Source organism: Helianthus annuus, chromosome 6 (genome assembly GCF_002127325.2).
Source record: "Helianthus annuus cultivar XRQ/B chromosome 6, HanXRQr2.0-SUNRISE, whole genome shotgun sequence".
Lineage (NCBI taxonomy): Eukaryota > Viridiplantae > Streptophyta > Magnoliopsida > Asterales > Asteraceae > Helianthus > Helianthus annuus.
Genome location: NC_035438.2, coordinates 2,106,661 through 2,126,853, shown reverse-complemented (window position 1 = coordinate 2,126,853; position 20,193 = coordinate 2,106,661). Strand labels below are relative to the sequence as shown.

General features: G+C 34.4%; 1 protein-coding gene and 1 long non-coding RNA gene across 51 annotated transcripts; one reads left to right on the top strand and one right to left on the bottom strand.

The window, feature by feature from the left end:
- The first annotated feature begins 249 nt into the window (after positions 1-249).
- LOC110864341 (ACT domain-containing protein ACR8) lies at positions 250-2,437 on the top strand. Its single transcript, XM_022113388.2, has 6 exons — positions 250-554; positions 651-696; positions 783-897; positions 1,011-1,078; positions 1,183-1,752; positions 1,836-2,437. The coding sequence occupies exons 1-6, from the start codon at positions 484-486 to the stop codon at positions 2,298-2,300; spliced, it is 1,335 nt and encodes a 444-aa protein (XP_021969080.1). The 5' UTR covers positions 250-483; the 3' UTR covers positions 2,301-2,437.
- A 2,852-nt stretch (positions 2,438-5,289) lies between these two features.
- On the bottom strand, positions 5,290-17,325 carry LOC110864342. Of its 50 annotated transcripts, XR_004859871.1 has the most exons (28): positions 17,183-17,325; positions 16,903-17,069; positions 16,349-16,482; positions 15,948-16,117; positions 15,288-15,626; positions 14,915-15,084; positions 13,973-14,593; positions 13,734-13,891; positions 13,238-13,387; positions 12,680-13,164; positions 12,152-12,241; positions 11,898-11,948; positions 11,745-11,806; positions 11,509-11,666; positions 11,357-11,409; positions 10,976-11,272; positions 10,782-10,877; positions 10,592-10,670; positions 10,437-10,512; positions 10,165-10,340; positions 9,821-9,985; positions 9,508-9,594; positions 8,313-8,483; positions 8,181-8,231; positions 7,982-8,066; positions 6,881-6,957; positions 6,321-6,630; positions 5,293-6,236 (listed from the first exon to the last, which is right to left on the bottom strand). It is a non-coding gene; the product is annotated as an uncharacterized LOC110864342 (long non-coding RNA). The 50 variants fall into 50 exon arrangements; XR_004859859.1 differs by having other exon boundaries at positions 5,292-6,236; positions 8,313-8,805; positions 9,821-10,340; positions 10,976-11,409; XR_004859846.1 differs by having other exon boundaries at positions 5,292-6,236; positions 8,313-9,985; positions 11,344-11,409.
- Between the last annotated feature and the right edge of the window lie 2,868 nt (positions 17,326-20,193).

Genomic DNA, 20,193 nt, shown 5'->3' with positions numbered 1-20,193 from the left:
TTTTATTAATATAACTTAATTATTAAATTAATTACAAAGATATAACACCCAAGCTTTTAATATTCTTTTTAATATACTCCATACCACCAATAAGTTTAAAACCAAAAAGCGGCCATTTTCACGATGTTTTTACAAAAAGAAGACGTGCCACGTTGACTTAAATATTTGTTCTTTTTGTATTCAAATTAATATAAAAAAAATTTATTAAAAAAACCGTCGATATAAATTCGTCTTCAACGGAGACATTATACCACAGAACAGGCGTAAACAGAGTTTCTAGAGAGAGAAAGAGTTGTAGAGAGAGAAAGTAACAGCTCTGTTTTTCATGGTGAATTAACCGATAACAACTGTAAAGAATTTCATCGGTTTTTGGTGACGTGTGAGCTGTAATCCGCTGTACCTTGGGTGAAATCGTTCACGGTGCAACAAGAGGTTAAATCAACGGTTATTATTTATTTACTCAAGAAGAAAAAAAGGTGAAAAATGATGGAGATGGAGATGAGACCTTGTTTAGACGAATTTGAAAAGCTTCTTGTTCGAATGAACACTCCAAGGTTTTTTTTTTTTTTTTTTTTTTTTTTTTTTTTTTAATTTTTCTTTACGTTTTGATTTATTTTGTTTGATTAGTCTAAATCAACTTTTTTTGGTAGGGTGATGATCGATAATGCTGGTTGTGTAAACGCAACTCTAGTCATGGTACGTGACATTCTAGCAGCTGAATAATATTTAAATTTTTAATTTTATAATTAAGCTAATTATTATTATTTCTAAATATATTGTAGATTGATAGTGCCAGGAAAGATGGGATACTTTTAGATGCGGTTCAAGTTCTTACAGATCTTAATCTTTTAATTAAAAAAGGTTATGTCTCCTCTGATGGATGTTGGAACATGGATGGTAATTAACCTTTTTTTTAATGTAATTTTAGTTTTTTTATTTTTATTTTTATTTTTTTATTTTTTTTTATAACCGTTTAATTGATTTTCATCTTGTGTATTATTTATTTACAGTGTTTCATGTGACGAATTTGGATGGAAACAAATTGACTGATGACAGCATCATTAACTGCATTCAACAAGTAACTTTCTTAATCTATGATGCTTCTGTTACTCTATTAACTAACTAACTAACTAACTATATATTTTGTAGACTAATTACATGATTGTTTTGATGTATTTCCAGTCACTAGGAACCATTCACCACACAAGATCCAAATCCATAGACGGAATGACCGCAATCGAGTTAACGGGTACCGACAGAGTCGGTCTCTTATCCGAGGTTTTCGCAGTCCTCTCTGATCTCAAGTGTGATGTGGTGGAGTCCAAAGTATGGACTCACAACGGGCGTATCGCTTCTCTTATTTACTTAAAAGATTGCGAGTCAGGATGCCCGATTAACGATTCTCAGAAACTTGAGAGCATCGAGGCTCGATTAAGAAACGTGCTCAAAGGGGATAACGATATCCGAAGTGCAAAAACCTCGGTTTCTATGGCTGTCACTCACACAGAGAGACGGCTTCACCAGATGATGTTTGCAGACCGTGATTACGAGAGAACTTCGGTTATTAAAACTAGCGGTGAATGCTCTCCGGCTGTATCGGTTCAAAACTGTTTAGAGAAAGGGTACTCCGTTGTTAACATCCAGTGCAAAGATCGTCCCAAGCTTTTATTCGATGTTGTTTTCACTCTATCCGATATGCAATACACCGTCTTTCATGCCACGATCGACACCACAGATAACGGCGCATATTTGGTACATTTTCATAAATAAGTTTTATTTATTTTTAACGGGTTTTTGTTAAGTTTGCTAATGTTTTAATCTATTTTATGTTACAGGAATTTTTTATTAGACATACGGATGGGACCGCAATAAGTTCAGAAGCCGAAAAGCAACGTGTAACTCTATGCTTAAAATCCGCCATCGAGAGAAGAGCATCCGGGGGTGTTCGGCTGGAGCTACGCAAGGAAGATAAACCAGGACTATTAGCCGAAGTGACACGGGCATTCAGAGAGAACGCGTTAAACGTTACAAGAGCCGAAATATCTACGACAATGGGTAAAGCGGAGAACATATTCTACGTGACGGATGCACATGGAAACCACGTTGATTCAAAAACCATAGAATCGGTTCGACAAAGAATCGGGTTAGATTACTTGAGAGTAAAGGAATTGCCATTAGCATTTAGGAATAATGAAAAGGGAGAGAATGTTGAGGGTGGGGCAGTGTTGTTAGCACTTGGAAGCTTATTAAGAAGGAACCTTTCCAACTTAGGGGGGTTGATAATTAAGTCATATTCTTGAGATAAGAAGAATATGATTTATTATGTACAGTATATATTGGTGGGTTGGTATTAAGTAGGTAGAATACAGAGATGTTTATGGATATTTTTTGTTCCCACATAGATGTGATTCTTAGTTTATACATAACTTTTTTATAAGTATCCTGTTCATGCTATTTTTCCTAACCTCCCCTCAAAACTATTATTATTATTATTATTATTATTAAATATTATAGTTATGAATATGAATGTAAAGTATAGGAGAGGATGGAAGATGTATAACACAAGTAGAATGTAAAAAGAGGTGATCCATTTGATGGTTTTGTCTTTAAAATTATTTTTTCATAAGAGGTCATTATTTTAAGTAGATAATAATTAAACTTGGTTTTTTCCTATATGGGGTATGCAATCTAAGCATTTGATGCCTTTTGCTTAATGGTTTGTTTTGATTGATTGTAAACGATTATCTTTAACTTGAAACCTTGTTCTTAAGCTTCAGTTCACGAGAGTTCTAATAATTGGAATATATTAGACAAGGATTTGGTTTTGTAAATTATAGTTGATAAGTAAGGGATAAACCTTTCATTGCTTTGTAATCCGAGTAATTTGTCCTTTTTTATCACAATCGATTAATCAACTTGGTAATCATGTCTATGTAATTTTCCCAATTAAACTAAGTTTATAAATTTAGTTTGAATCTAAAATCCATAGGAATCACTTCTCCTCCCAATTTTTTACAACTCTCTTAATTAATTCGTTAATCTAGATTTTAAATAACTCTATCAATCAATTTTCCTTTTCGTATTGTTTCTTAATTACCAATGAAGCAATTAAACAATAACGCTTTCCACAGTACTTCTTGTGGTTCGACATCCGACTTACCCTATCTAAGAAGGTATTAGAGATTGAGTATTACTTGTTCCATAGACATCTGTCCTATTGAAAGTCAAATTGGTGTTAATAGTCAAATTAGTGCATAAGTAGTCAAATTGGTGAATAAGGGTATTTCAATATTTTGCTATGAATATTGTTAAACCATGCTTTGGTTAGTTGAAGTTAAAACAATCTTTGTAATCATGTTTAGAGATTAGTCGTTCACTCTTGTCTTTATCTTTCTCTTACAATAAATCACAAAATCATTTGATTGCCCATAATCTCTTTTAATCTTGAATTCTTTGGTGTTTGGATTGTTCAATTCCCCATTTATATTCAACATACTTTGTAGAAGATATAAAAAATTTATTTTAAAAAATATCGTAATAATCTATATCTGGTTGTCCCAACTAGTTTATTTATGCATGAGGCCATGAGTGTTTAAAATATTAGCTACATAAATCTACTCTTGTAGAAGATATATATTAAAAAAAAAAGAAGTTTCCACTTATTCCACATGTTGGAAAGCTTGGAATAAGAATGCCAACAATAAAGGTTTGTGTGAGTTGAGAGTGGCTTTTGCAAAAGAACAAAATGTACGGCAGTTTAACATGATTTAATTAGCATCCACAAGATCCCTAAATACTTAAAAATGTGTTTCTTTTTCAAACCAACATATATTTTGCAAAATCATAACCCCTTTTAAAATTTCAGCGAGAACGTGCTAAACATTAGAAGAACTGAAATTTCCACGAGAATGTGTAAAGCCGAGAACATATATTATGCGACGGATGCATGTGGAAACCACGTTGATTAAAAAACCATAGAACCGATTCGAGTTTAATTACTTAAGAGCAAAATAATTACCATTACCATTAGCAATATCATTTAGGAATGATGATTTAAAGGGAGAGAATGTGGAGGGTGGGGCAGTGTTGTTAGCACTTGGAAGCATATTCAAACCACATTTTTAGTTGCCAGACATGAAAACAGACGAAATCAGTTTATTATTATGTATAGTATATATTGGTGGGTAGCCCAGTTGGCCACCGACACCCACCTCTTCCCAGAGGTCCCGGGTTCGAGTCTTGGGAGTGACATATGTCGCCCAGGATAAGAACTCGGTAAGGGGAATTCATCGCGGAGCTAGCTTGGTCGGATAGCGGCTCCCGGAGTGGGATCACTCCGGCGATTAGGAGGACCGTGCTCTATCCCCCTATAGTATATATTGGTGGGTTGGTATTTAAGGGTGTAAGGGGTGCTCGCCTCTTAGGTGAGTCCCCCCTCTTACACATAACCAACCATAAAATGCCACGTCAACTCTCCTCTAACACTCCCCTAATACCCCTTTTTGATGGCGGCACTCCCCTCTTAGGTGAATTGGTTTTTTTTTTTTTTTTTAAAAAAAAGAAGAAAAACATTGATTGGTCAAGCTCTCTCTCTCTCCTCCCCTCTCTTCGGCAACTCCCCACCTATTTCACCCTCTCTCTCTACTCTCTCTCTAACTTACCTAATTGTTGGCAGCACACACCTAATAGGTGAGTTGAGTCCCCTAAGGGGTCACCGAAGGGTGCCCCGGATACCCTAAGTAGGTAGAATACAAAGACATGAACAATTATTTTGGGATGGTTTCTTGCTGGCGATGACATTAATTATTTAGGTAGATGATAATGGACCTCTTTGTAGTTTGTTCCCCACATAGATAGAGAGATACAGTGGGTAGTTTGTACGTAACTTGTTTTATAAGTGTCTGTAGCACTGCTATTTGACTCTCTTTTTCTATTTAAAGTGACATTCACACTCTAGTAACATGAATGATAGTACAGAATATTTATTGTTATTAAATGTTGTTCAAACAGTATAAAAGAGGATGAAAGATATATGTGCTATAAAAGTAAAGAGATCTTTATATGATCTCAAACATCCTACTTGAAAGAAAGGTTGAAGTAACTAGGATCGTCCATGTGTCTTTATTAAAATATCACCTTTAATAGGTGTGCTATAATAGTAGGTGATAGTGATGATGTGAATACGCTCGGATCTCTTGTATAGATATACTAGGTTATCACCCGTGATTACTCACGGGTCGGATATTTAAATTTTATCAAACACAATTGTATATATATTTTAAAGAAAATAATAACACGTGACGAACAAAGCTTCACAAAGCATAAGTCTATGTCTCGCAAAATATTGACATGAGAGCACCCCAAATACAATTATCGATATTTGGTAAAATGTAAAAAGTGAGTAATATTTTTTAATTGACTAAAATGTCCAGCAGTTTTCGAAAGTATGGACTTTTAAACCAAACATTTATTTTCACACTTTGAATATCAACACCTGCAAATTATCAGATAAATACAATTAATTAACATGTAAAAAATTGAAAGAAAAGATCCACTCCAAATTTAAATTAATTGGGAGTGGTTTTTCTAGTTTTTAAACTTTAGAGGAAAATTTTTGGTCATGTTGTGGAAAGTATAAACGTGAGAAAACCACCCACAACAGCATCTATCTTTAAGTATCACAAACTTAAAACTAATCCAAACATAAAAATCGACAGTTCGGTTATAGCTCATTCCAAAATCAAATCAAAACAAACTAAACCGAACCGATCTTTCTTGTTTAAATGTTTGTTATTGTGGTCCAAATTCATTATTTTGGACCAAAAGTTTTATGAACAAAGTTATTACTTTACTACTGGATATCAAAAGGTTTGGCTAATAGTTTTGACTAATTTCATCATTTAGGGTCAAAGTTCTTTTAGGCTAAACATTTCAAACCCGTTGCAAAACCGAAAACGACCCATACGTAAAACTGAAAAGCGAAATACATCGCTTTACTAAAACCGATAAACCAATTTTGGTTCGACTTGAGCCAAAACCGACCCATAACCGAACCGAACAAAACCCATATGTGATACCAAAACACATCACTTTCCTGTCAGTCCTGCTGCAGATATCTTGACGTTTCCAATAATCGCAGCCATCAACTCTAGGTCTGTACATGCCTTCATCAACTCTTTCTCTCATTGGCTTGCTTTCTGGCACGTGACCAAAATAATTCATCGCCATTTTTGCAGCTACAAACCCAAACATCATCATCATACTCCAAAAAGTAGCACAAAAGAAAATTCAAATTTCAAATAGTCTTTGTTGAAACTTACCTTTTTCCTTTCTTTGTTGTTCCAGGGATTATCTTCACCCGATATTTATATGATTGTACAGCAGCATAAGGAGCACAAACATGCACCGCATACAAAAGAATGTCGTTTGGTAAAGGAACCCCTGTCAGATAATCCACATCATTCAATTTCTCTTTCTCATCTTCACCAATCTCTTTTATATAATCTTCTTCCATTGCGATCCTCTCGGCTTCATTAAGCTGCGCAATTACATTTGCGTCTTCTCGTCAATTTTTATCCAGATGCCCAACCTTTTTACATTTGTAACATCTTTTTATAGCATCTTCATTGCCTGCATTCTCATTGAATCTCATCATATTAATCATATTAATCCCCAAGAATATTGTTTATAATCAATCCATATAACCGAAACCCTACATCCACAATTCAAAAAGAAACCCCACAAATTATACAAAATTAAGATTTCTAACAAATAAGAAAAATCTATGAACCAGTTTTAATAAAAATCGCAAAGGAACACATAACATAGAATAGAACAATTAACAAAAGAAATATGATTTAGCAAAGATGATAATGATTACCTAAAGCAACAATCCGAATGATAGAAAGCATGAACATTTAAACCAAACATTCATTTTCACACTTTGAATATCAACACCTGCACATCATCAGATAAATATAAATAATTAACATGTAAAAAAATTGAAAAAAAAAAGATCCACTCCAAATTTAAATTAATTGGGAGTGGCTTTTCTAGTTTTTAAACTTGAGTGGAAAATTTTTGGTCATGTTGTGGAAAGTTTAAACATGAGAAAGCCACCCACAATAGCATCTATCTTTAAGTATCACAAACTTAAAACTGAAAAAAAAAAACTGTTGTAACATTATCTTCAATGAAAACCAGAAAGACTTAAAAACTACATCCAAAGACCTAAATTTGTGTCACCAGTTCTTGTATCCTGTTAAAAGGGGGTTTAATTATTCCTATTTTCTACTAATTTAGGTCCAAAACTGCTTTACGGGTGATCAAAGTGTCCCATTAGAGATCTAACATCCTAATCAACCCATTTAAAACTCAAAAGTAATCGGGTTGCTACATCTGTGATAGTCGTATAACTAAACTCACCAACACTTTCTTACTTTCACTTAATCTCATTTATGTGACACCCCATCTACCTCTTAAATTTGCAATACTAACTTAAATACAAATCGAAACATGTGCACTACATTAAATAAAATGCATATGTGATACCGAAACACATCACTTTCCGATAAGCCAAAAAACCAAAGTTTCAATTTTGGTTAAGTTTGAGTCCAAAACCGACCCGTAAACAAAAACCAAAGTATATCGGTTGCCCAATATCGAAAAACCCATAATTTCTATTTTGGTTCAGCTAAGCCCAAAACCGACTCATACACACCCATGATGCTACATAACCGAACCATGAACACCCCTACACGAACAAACAGTTTTTTACTTAATCTGAAATGAAAAACCAAAAGTAAACCCCTAAAAACTGGAGTGGCGAGAGGAGAGAGGAGAAACAGGTGGAGTAGAATCATAGTCAACTCTGTAATAGAGGTTAAAAAATATCAAATTTAGAACATTAGACACAACCATAAGTTCAAAAAAAAAATACATATGATAGATTACTCTTCTATTTCATATAGAGTATACTTACAGGGTTTAAATTATAGGAAGCGCTTGGTGCCATATCTAACACACCATGATGATCTTTATTAATATGCGCATTATTCCAAGAACAACTGCAAATATAACCAATCAACATGAGAATCAAGTTACAGGAAAATGAAAATAAACAATTTTAATGAACCAGCAAAACACCATTTGTGAATGACAGAAATGGGGTGAGAAAAAACCTGACTAACCGAACTGAAATCAAAAGAACTGATAAAACCACACCATGATAACTGACCAAAACATAAAAAATACTTAGATAATCAATGCAAGGAAAATTTTAAAAAAAAACATAGACACAGGCATTTGTGCACCTCGTAAGTTGAGAAACATGTTGCTTCATGAAATACATACTGGATCCCGAACTGGGTTTTAAACCAATACTTGATCCGAACGGGTCATAGCCAGGCCATACATGTAGGCCAGGTATCGAAAAGGCCAAGGACCAGGCTTGGTCGGAAGGGTTTGGCAATCTCAAGATGCATCTTTGTACATACAAACATGTGATGTTTAATTGGAAGCATAAAACATACCGAGCGATATGATGGCAAACAAAATTAAAGTAAAAACAACTCCAAAAGAAATAGTTAGAAAAAAGTCCTTAATAATCCAATTAGTTAATATATTAGCATCCCATTACCTAAACCCCAAAATGTTTAAAAATGTAAATAATATACAGATAATCCAAGAAATATTGGTATAAGTATGTGATTATAACATCAAATTTTCCATTTGCTAAAACTTCCTTAGCAACAGGAGTATTTTTCTCTTTTCCTTTCGGCCCAACGCCTTGTTGCTTTAGTAAAACTATAATATAAAATAGCACCATGGTTAATACTTATAACACAATATTTAATGGAAAGAAAATAAATATCTACCTACAAGTGATAGGCTGGGTGGTTCTGTGGAAGGGTGGGCGGTTCTCGCACGTTAGGTAACAGGTCAAAACCGGTTTTTATATTTTTATAAAAACTGATCAATTTTAGTATGGGTCGAATTGGTCTCACCCGCAAAAACTATTTGATCAATATTTTTTTTATTCAGGGATAATTTGTTTATATAGAGAACTAAAAGAAATGCAATCCAGGTTCAAAACAGACTACACATGTGGTTTACAAAATGTAGCTTGAAACTCGGCATTTGGATGGGAGGCTGCCCGGTTAGTTCACTCAATACGTATTTTAGAATATTTCGAGGTTTGTTGAATTGTCATTGCTCTTTATTAGTCAGTCATGTAGAGATAGTTTGGACCTTATGTGTGCAAGGGCACTTTTGTCATTTATTATATTTTGTTGTTAGAAGTTTGTAGTGTTACTATATGTATAAATTTGTATCTATTATATCTCTTAAAAAACTTCATGGGGTATGCAAATTCATAACAACAAATAATCATACATACACCTCCTAACAACAAACATAATAAATAACCAAATTGCCCCTTCACACATAAGGTCCAAACTACCCCTACACAAACATATATAATCCAAAAATTAGGAATAGATAGCATACCTTGTTCTGGCCAAGAGGGGCATGCAAGGCAGGCTGGTCAAAGGTCAAACAGTCTCCACCAACCTTATCAGTACAGGCTCGTACGGTCTGAGTAAACATCAAGGCAGTAACCTTTGTAACTCTAGTCTTGAACACATTTAGCGCATGTCAAAACGGGTCAATTTAAAATGGTTCAAAAGTGTACAGGTTGGCTGCAAAATAGTTTTTGTATTCTCTTTTCTTGGACATGTCAGCGCGGGTCAAAAGGAGTTTTGGTAAAAGATGTGATGCAACATGTTACATGAACATATCAAGATCAATACTTGTATATTACCTCTATGGCATCACTTCCTCTATACTCATGCAACTCAATTCAAGGCTATGGCTCGGGCAATTTTACAACTTCTTAAAGCTATATTGTTCTACCAACAACCTCTATGGCATCACTTCCTCTATATTCATGAAACTCCCTCATCTACTATTCGTGTCAATTTACAACCTGATTCGCATCTCATATCCATCAACATCCTTTTTTAGATAACCAATTTTTAAGTACTAATTATAGAGTTATAAAGTATAACAATGCATGCACCACTTCCAGAAGTTATCTTCATTCTTTACGCCTTCTATTTGCATCTCACACAATAAGAAAGAACCAAAAACTAATTTGAAAATTACCTTTGTGAAAGAAAAGGCCGAGTCACCAGATATTGCGTGTTGGGAAACCAAAGATTCAATTGACTGGGTTTCCACCATGAAGTATTGATTATACAAAAGAACACTTTAGAAGTTGTAGTGCACCAGATCATTAGGACACCTTCTAATATATCAGTAATGATAATCATTCAGAAAACCTAAAAATAAAAAAAACAATAACTTATCTAAACGGCACCCGAGCGAATATTGTAAACCATTTGATAATCTGAAACTTAATCCATGATTATATATACCTTGAAGTATTTGATTAATTCAACGGATCCAACTTATAGCTCTTATCCACCTCTTTTCATCAAAAACAATACAAAACTGAAAAGTATCATATACGTTAGATGTGTTGTATAAATAATTAAATCGATGGTAATAAAGTGTGTTTTTGTTATTGTACCTCATCAAAAGCTTCAAATATGTCTACGCTTGGTTGATGAATGATGAAAACAATGGTTTTTCCTAAATTCACCATGTTCCTACAGTAGTTTTATTAGTTTTATAGGTTACTCTTATAAGTCAAGCATACACAAAACTAATGCAGATAATTATTTAATTAACAAAAAGGACAAAGGATTTATAATTTATACCATCACTTTGTTGCTCAACTGTTCGAATTTCTCAAATACCAGAAGCTTTTGCTGCGCTTGATTAAGAATACACTTCATTGTTGCATCCACCGTGTTCTGAATTTTAATCGGCAGCAAAAAAAACATTCGATTTAATAACAATTATTTAACTATATATAACTAATTAACTAATACTTAGGGTGACAATTTCTAACCTGCATCAAAAGAATCAGGAGATTCTAGTAAACAACCTTCATAGCTTTTAGTGAACCTTTTCAACTGCTCTTACTGGTACCGAATTTCCCGAAACAAAATGTTTTCGGTACTGACAATGGGCGTTTTCGGTACCAGTTTGATACAGGTATTTACCGATTTTGACCATCAAATACTGGTCTGTGCCGGTACCGAACCGTACCGTACCGAGTATTTTTGGTACCTGTACCAGTTGGTACCGAGCTCATCCCTGAATAATATCTCCTTACCAAAACATGTGTTATCTTGCATCCAAACGACTGAAATAAAATAATGAAATGACTTACCTCAATTATCAAATGATTCAAGCAAAACTAAAAGAGCAGAATACATGTTTGTCTCACTATGAAGAAAATGTAGTTTATCGATCAATATCCAATATCCACTCCCAAATGACCTGTAGATATTCATACAATATATAGTTACCTAAAACGGAAAGTCTATTTTTAATGCATATTACTGAAATAATGTAATAATATTTAGACATAACAATTACCTGTAGCCCGCCCACTTTGCCAACTCCACAAATTATGAAATTGGTATATCTTCAAGATTGGTAGAAATTTGAACAACTTTACCAATTAGAGCTAGGGTGCGCCAAGGAATGAATGTTCCAATAAACCACATTACAGATACTCCAACACATATCATCAGCTGTAGCGGTGCTCAACGCATTAGTCAACACTTGATCTGGCCTATAAGAATGAACCACATGAAAAAAATGCTATATACCTGATTAACAATGGTCAAAGCTCCGCGAAGGTTTTGAGGTGTTCTGCTATGTAAACTGGTACCTGTTTTATTAATCAGAGCCAAAGAATCAGAAAGTTTGGTGTAACAGTAACAGAATGAAGAAGAATTTCCAAGTGCCACATAAGAGAGAACCTCAATTCCATATCCAATCAATAGTGGTCCAACATCAAGCAACCAAGAAACCTGCAATAAGATGAATGAAATTTGGAAAAGCAGTCTTAAAAAGAGATGAGTGAGGAGAAGAATTGCACATGAATATATAATTTCTAACCACCCTAAAATACAAAACTTTTCAGAAAGTCCCATAGTTTGTATGTATATCATCAATCAAACAGTGAGAGAGATAACCAAATGAAAACATGGTAAAAGTATTAAGTAGCATCTACCATTCTCCGCCCAAGTTGATCTACTATTTTACCATGCACGAATGCTCCTACCATTGCTCCAATTGTCAAAATGGAACCAAAAACTGAGTACTGCAAAACATTAATTTATTTAAACTTTAAACGCTATGCTGAGACTTGTTAATGATATTGAAATGCATCTACAGATAAAGATAAAGCATTTAACAAAACCATTTGACATGCTAAAGATTAAAATTCAAATAAACCTACGCGCTGATTACGCTATTTTATTACCACTTGATGAAGAACATAACCTAAAAATCCATACCTATGCTCTGATTGCGCTATTAAAAAACAATAACCGATGAAGAACATAGCCTAAAAATCAATACTACAAATTCAACAGCAAAATCGGAGCACATTGGATTCACCGGACATTTATAATCAGAAAATAAAACCCTAATCGGTAGCAAACTTTAGCAATAAAGAATTGTTTAAAAATTCATCAAAAAAGAACACAATGCAGGCAATTATTTACCAAATCTCAATAAAAATATAAAAAATGTGTACCTTTTTCTCTGTGGTGAGCAGCACACTTCTTGGAAGGAAATCCACGGGACCATGGCTCACCTCGTGTCTCTCAGTTGTCATAGGTAATGTTGATCTACTGAGATAACATACACACCTCGAATCAGTTCGCCAGAATCCTAATATAAGCAAAAGACACCAATAAAATCAAAATAAGATTAGTAAGAACAAAAAAACATCAATATGAGGGTAAATACAAATATGAACAACTGATGTATGCTTGTTGTGATCAGAAAGAGTTTCTTTTTTGCCGATTATCTTAATTCGGGTATCGAAACCTCTTTGTCTCGCTGATGTTGTCCTCTGCAAAAAAATAATTTTGCATGAACACAAAAGTTACCATAAAAGTTTTTTGTACCAATTATCAACAAAGGGCTGCCCTTTGTTAGTAGATATAATAGCCCGCGTGCAGCTTCTCCACTCAAAGAAAACAAACACCAATGAGATTTTGAACCTTTAAGGAAGCACTGCACATTTTTAAAGTCAGAAAGCAGCATATAAGTTCACAACAGTTAAGTAAATATTTACAAAATTATTTACCATTTATGCAGGCAGCCCATGAATATATAACATACTTCTGTTCATGTTTTTTCAAGTGCTTAGAGAGAGTCTTCAGGCTTCACAAAATTACGATATTCCAGTTGCGTCATCTCCCCACCAGTTGTAGGATCAAATTGGCATCTATAAAAACTGCATCTCAACAAAAAATAAATAAAGATTGTATCAATTCAAGATATCCAATAATAATGCTCTTTTACCATTTTTAGACGCAATTACATGCATATGCTCTAAAGTTCATAATAATCTTATATTTTCTTTACTATTGATCATATTTTCTTTACAATGGAACGACTAAGCATGATATTTTTTTGTGTTTTTAAAAGATAAATATGATATTATGAAATTTTGATCAGTCATGTGTTTGGTTTGAATTGGAATATAAACTGAGATAAATGCAAAATTACCGTTTTTTTTAATATGTAATTTCTTGTTTGTTTTAGACAGGGAGTGAAATAATACAGAAGTAGTAACTCACCTTCCATGCATGTCAAGAATAACAACTGTATTCTTCTGGTGGCCAAACGCAACAATGTATTGTGAACCTTCAACCAAACGAAACTGGGCCACTGACCACTCTGAGCTGAACTACTTGGGCAAGACTTAGTTGAGGCACCCGTGAATTCCATTCCAAAGCTGAAAAACAAATGCAATTTAATTTAAAATTAACATAAACAATCTAATTAAGTAATCAAGTTGTCGAGAATGTCTAAATACCATTCATGTGCTCAGAGTTTTGATCTGTTCGTATTGAATGAGTTTGGCCATGAAATGAAACGATCTATAACAGCCCCTGATGTACAATTTAAACCATCCACCGTCATTCGCCGCTCAACATCTTATCACAAACCCATTCGAAATCCAAAGGTTGAAAGAATTCAGAAGAACCATCGTATCAAATTCCAATCCAATAGAAGTTAGTCGTTACTTGTAGATCTAAATAGAAACAAAACATGCAAGAATTATGATCAGAAGGATGTAAAGTGATAAATGGCTCACCTCGTGTCTCTCAGTTGTCATAGGTAATGTTGATTTATTGAGGAAGGTATTGTTAAGATCACCATTAGGGCTTTGGAGGATGAGAAGGGAAAGCAGGTACACGATTTAGTAATAAGGTGGTAAACAAACCAGGAGTGTTTCTTTGTGGAATTTCATCGAACACCTTGCGTGCATCAAGTATTTGACAACATTTGTTGTAGAAATCTATGAGCTTTGACGTAATGTGGGTGGCAAGAGCTAAGCCATTGATGAGAAGTTGAGAATGTAGCCATTTTTCGGATTCTAATGCTTGATTAAACGCGTAGTTTTCAATGATATTTACGTACCCACAGGAAGTACCTGAATTCAATAAGCAAGAAAAAACACCCAGTAGAAAAAATTAGGGTTCATTTCAATAAGCAAGTGCCTGATTCCTAATTAGTGTCAAGTTTTACAGTAGCAATATCGGTGTATCATCACCAGCTCCCCCTTTTGCTATCAAAGTATCAATTTTCCTATTTTTCCCCACCCTAATGCCATACATTCAGGTGAAAATCACAGCATCATGTGTTAATTTGGTAATAGGTATTATAAAACTTATGAAAAGATAGGTTATTTTCTACATCCTTTATAACATATGATCTAAAGGCAAAATGATAAAAGAAGGAAAAGCGAAATTACTAAAACCATCTTCAAAAGTTTGGGTGGTTGATTGGTATGTCCGAACATGAAGACCAACTCCAACCCCAATCTCAAGAAGTTGATGCATTTGTATCCATTCTCGACTAAAAAATGCCATTTTAAGCTCCCTGGTCGTATGCACTTGAAGTGGCAATGCATAAGACGAACACCTATAATCAAGGGTAAAAGTGCCATTCATCTTGTCAGTGATATTATTGTTGAAAACAACTACTTTACATGGATTATCCTCTTTGAATCGAATTAATTTCTTACATTACAAATAGAAACAAGTTAGTCGTTACTTGTAGATCTAAATAGAAACAAAACATGCAAGAATTATGATCAGAAGGATGTAAAGTGATAAATGGCTCACCTCGTGTCTCTCAGTTGTCATAGGTAATGTTGATTTATTGAGGAAGGTATTGTTAAGATCACCATTAGGGCTTTGGAGGATGAGAAGGGAAAGCAGGTACACGATTTAGTAATAAGGTGGTAAACAAACCAGGAGTGTTTCTTTGTGGAATTTCATCGAACACCTTGCGTGCATCAAGTATTTGACAACATTTGTTGTAGAAATCTATGAGCTTTGACGTAATGTGGGTGGCAAGAGCTAAGCCATTGATGAGAAGTTGAGAATGTAGCCATTTTTCGGATTCTAATGCTTGATTAAACGCGTAGTTTTCAATGATATTTACGTACCCACAGGAAGTACCTGAATTCAATAAGCAAGAAAAAACACCCAGTAGAAAAAATTAGGGTTCATTTCAATAAGCAAGTGCCTGATTCCTAATTAGTGTCAAGTTTTACAGTAGCAATATCGGTGTATCATCACCAGCTCCCCCTTTTGCTATCAAAGTATCAATTTTCCTATTTTTCCCCACCCTAATGCCATACATTCAGGTGAAAATCACAGCATCATGTGTTAATTTGGTAATAGGTATTATAAAACTTATGAAAAGATAGGTTATTTTCTACATCCTTTATAACATATGATCTAAAGGCAAAATGATAAAAGAAGGAAAAGCGAAATTACTAAAACCATCTTCAAAAGTTTGGGTGGTTGATTGGTATGTCCGAACATGAAGACCAACTCCAACCCCAATCTCAAGAAGTTGATGCATTTGTATCCATTCTCGACTAAAAAATGCCATTTTAAGCTCCCTGGTCGTATGCACTTGAAGTGGCAATGCATAAGACGAACACCTATAATCAAGGGTAAAAGTGCCATTCATCTTGTCAGTGATATTATTGTTGAAAACAACTACTTTACATGGATTATCCTCTTTGAATCGAATTAATTTCTTACATTACAAATACAAACCAGCAATCGGTACAGTCTTGAATTCACAACAAAATGACTAAATTTCAATCGAAACAAAAAGATGTAACCTCTCTAAATGAGGATTGAAACTTGCAGAAACAAATAACACTTACCATCGTCGTAATCGCTACTATAAGGCACCATGAATGTGAACATCTGAAAGACTATGCCACCAAGCTGTTTATTCGAGTTGATATCAGGAAACTTGTAACCTCTTGAAATGAATCTGCTTGATAAGGCTAGGAGCCTGTAGTCACATTTGGAAGAATATGTTTAATCCTTTAAAATATAATCACTCTATTAACCAAACGGGACCACAATCAAGTTTTTGTGAAATTTGTCACTTTAAAAGATTAAAACTTGGAACAAATTGAACAATCAAACCATATAAAAGATTGATGATTTCCTCCTACTTATTAGTTCTCAGTCATCCATTGCTAAAAGACTAATAAAACTATAATCTTTATTCAAACTTACTTCTAAATCATTTGTCAAAATAGCCTATGAGCCCTATCAAACATGCATAATACATGAAGTCTAACACAAACCACAAATTAATAAACCTAATTTCAAGATCCCAAATCAAAAACATCAAAGATCTAATAAAACGACCAAAAAAAACACAATCTGCCCACCAATATCATGAAATTAAATAAAAAGAAGTTACCTTTTTGCAAGTTAAGGGTGAAGCAAGAAAGTAAACGCAATCAGTGTTTCTTTTCAGAACCTAATCTTCCTTCTATGTATCTGTGTGAGCTGCCGATGAAGAAGAAAGGTACTAACATTTGAGGAGGAAAGAATCTCTATGTAGAATGTAAACCCCCAATCATCCACCTACGAATCCAGTAAAAAAAAACTTAAAAAAAACCCTAAATCATAATCATGTAAGAAACCTCATAAACAACCAAAAGAATCTGACTATATGCAAAATCATACAAAGAACATACCAGGAAGTGGAGAATGGAAATGCTTTGAACCCGAATGGAGTTGGAGAATGGAAATGGAGACAAAGGGCTCTCTAGGGTTTTGGAAAAGAAGATGGAACTGTGTCAAGGAAGGAAGAAAGCGTTCAAAAAATATAAGGGATCCGTTTCTTAATATTGGGTGACCCGAATCTTCAGCCGGATCCCGCGTCCATATCGATTTTGGTTTGTGTTTTGTGAAATTTTGTTTGTTTATAAAGAATTAGATGGTTTCCCTCCCAAAATCACCCTATGCACAACCAATTGATGCCACATCATCATATTGGCTTCACCATTAAAGGACAAATAGCCCAAATCATCTCCTTTATTAATATATATAGAAAAGTTGTCGAACTACTAAAGATAGACTTTGGAATAAAAGTCCATGGCATGATGAAGTTATGTATCAACTTACAATTCAAGTTCTATGTAATGTTATATTTGTCCACGAGTCAAATTATATTGAGAGGATGTTAACTCGTTTCAATATGGACAAGGTAATTTGCTAAGCCACCTACGGTTGTTCAATCGCTAAAATATACATAAGAATCCCCCCTCCTCCAAACGAAAAAAAACCTAATTAGAGGGTGAGAAGTACCTGATCCAAAAATACTACTTGAGCGCGATTTGTGCACCCATGTTACTTGCAAATAATACGAGAGATGATTCCATTATCCGTACAAGTGCCACTGAGATACAGTTCGAAGTTAACACAAAAATAACAGAACAAAATAAAACATATACTCCGGTATATTTGACATGAGACATGGGTCTTTTCTACAAATGAAAAGATAAATCCCAACTAGTTGGTATGCTACTGCTGAATATTTGTCGGATCCACATAACACATAATCTGATTCATGATACGTGTTCACATATGACGACACAATGATTTCTCGGAGGACGAGCAAAGAAACCACGACAACAACACTCTCAAATCATGCCGAATTTATAACATGTCTATCAAGAATGTGTGTGGTAAATATGTTAATGACCCAACACATACACACACAAGTATCATGAGGTTCAAAAGAAAGCAAGAGTTAGGATCCAATGATTATCTAAGAAGATAACGCAGCTTGCATAGTCTAGATCAAAGGAAACTACCTCAAAGGTGACATCATAAAAGCTTTCTCAACCTATGATACATAGAGGGAGAACTAATTTTCACTAAAAGATTAGACTCCGTAGACTTAAAGACGTGAATTAGTCTGAGGGACAACACTATAAGGTTTTCGAAGATGCAGTATAATTGGCATGGCCGGCCCTGGGGGTGGGCCGGGAGGACCACCGGTCAGGGCCCGATATTTCGAAGGGCACTTTATTTTATGAAAAAACCCGATATGTATATTTAAAATATATTTTTTCATAGGGTATACCCATACAAACACCAACATAGGCCCACTTACAAAACTATTCTTACGGTTTAGATTAGTTATTAGCCCATTGGCACTAGGTTTAGACCCTTTAGTGAGCCCAATATCCAATTTCGTTAAGGCGTAAGGGCACATTTTTTCAAGCTCGAACAGGGTACACGAAATCTTAGGGCCGGCCTTGATAATTGGCTTGGAAGTGTTGGGGAATTTGTATACCACGGAAAATATCAGAGAGACGTGTAGTCACTCTTAGATCAAATTATTTCGGTGGTTCTACCGAATAATTCAATCGGATACAACTCTGATTGAATTTGTGAATTATGAATTTGTGATTGAACCAGAGAGAGCGACCAAAAACTGTATGCGAATTTAGGGATTTATTTGCAGATCACTGCCTCTTGGCAATTATAATTCAAATTTTAAATAAATTGCCATAAACTGCCTTAATTTTTGTTACAAAATTTATGACGAATTTCTTATACAAATAATTTATAAGGCATTTTTCATAAAGCATAGGGTTAAAATCATCTATCACCGAACCACTTAAACTAATGATTTTGCTATCCTATATATCCCTAAGCTCCTGTTTTAACGATCACCGCTAGTACAAAAGTATATACACAACATGCAACTAGTTGATTTACATTTCGTGATTTGATTGTTGACTATTGATTGAAAATGGAAGGTAGCAAAGAAAGAAAACTATTAGGTGAAGAAAGAATAATGTGGAATCGTTTTAACTTATTTGATAATAGCTTTTAGGTACGTTTAGCAACATCTATTCTATAAGATGACATGATTTGATGGTTAGGTCTATAAGGTCTTCTGGAAAAAATCAACCCTTCCCTAACGTAATAATAATGTTTATCAAGATTATCTAGATCTACTTATTCTTTGTTTTACTTTTTTCTGACCTTAATTTCTTTAATGTCCTTAATTTCCTTAGAATTTGGTTTAGTGGTACTAGTAAGAGGCCTACCCTCCTCTAGTGAAGACGTAAGTTCGATTCCCACTTGAGTCATTTTCGACGGACATATGGGTGAAGGGACGAATCTGGGCTTTAATTCCGGGTTCGAACCTGACCCGGGGGGGGGGGGGGGGGCAAGGGTTTACTGTAAGATTATATATTTATTTATTTATATTTAATCTACTAGCCATCATTATCATTTATATAATACAGATCAAAATATATTAAAACCTATAATAAATTAGTTGGTAATTGTTGATGGCCAGATTACACTAATTAACTAACTGGGTTTCCCCTTGGGTGTATATAAGGAGATTACTAGAGAGGGATTAGGGTTAGACATTCATAACATCATCACCAAAAATCACCTCCTCTCTCTCTCCATTACCACGAGTTCTTCAACCCTAAAGAACTCGGTACTACCATCAAGAAGATACATCCTAAAGGGGAACCAGACCAATCTGACGAACATGACGTCTACTTCCCTCTCTGGTGTGGTGACTGCTAATCAGGTACACACCTCTTATTTTATTGTTCATGATTGAATTTACATCATTAGGGTTTATGTTTTACCCATGTTCTTTATGATATAATCAACATGTGGTATCAGAGCAGATGTTGATTGTATCAATTCAACCAAGGAATTCAATGAA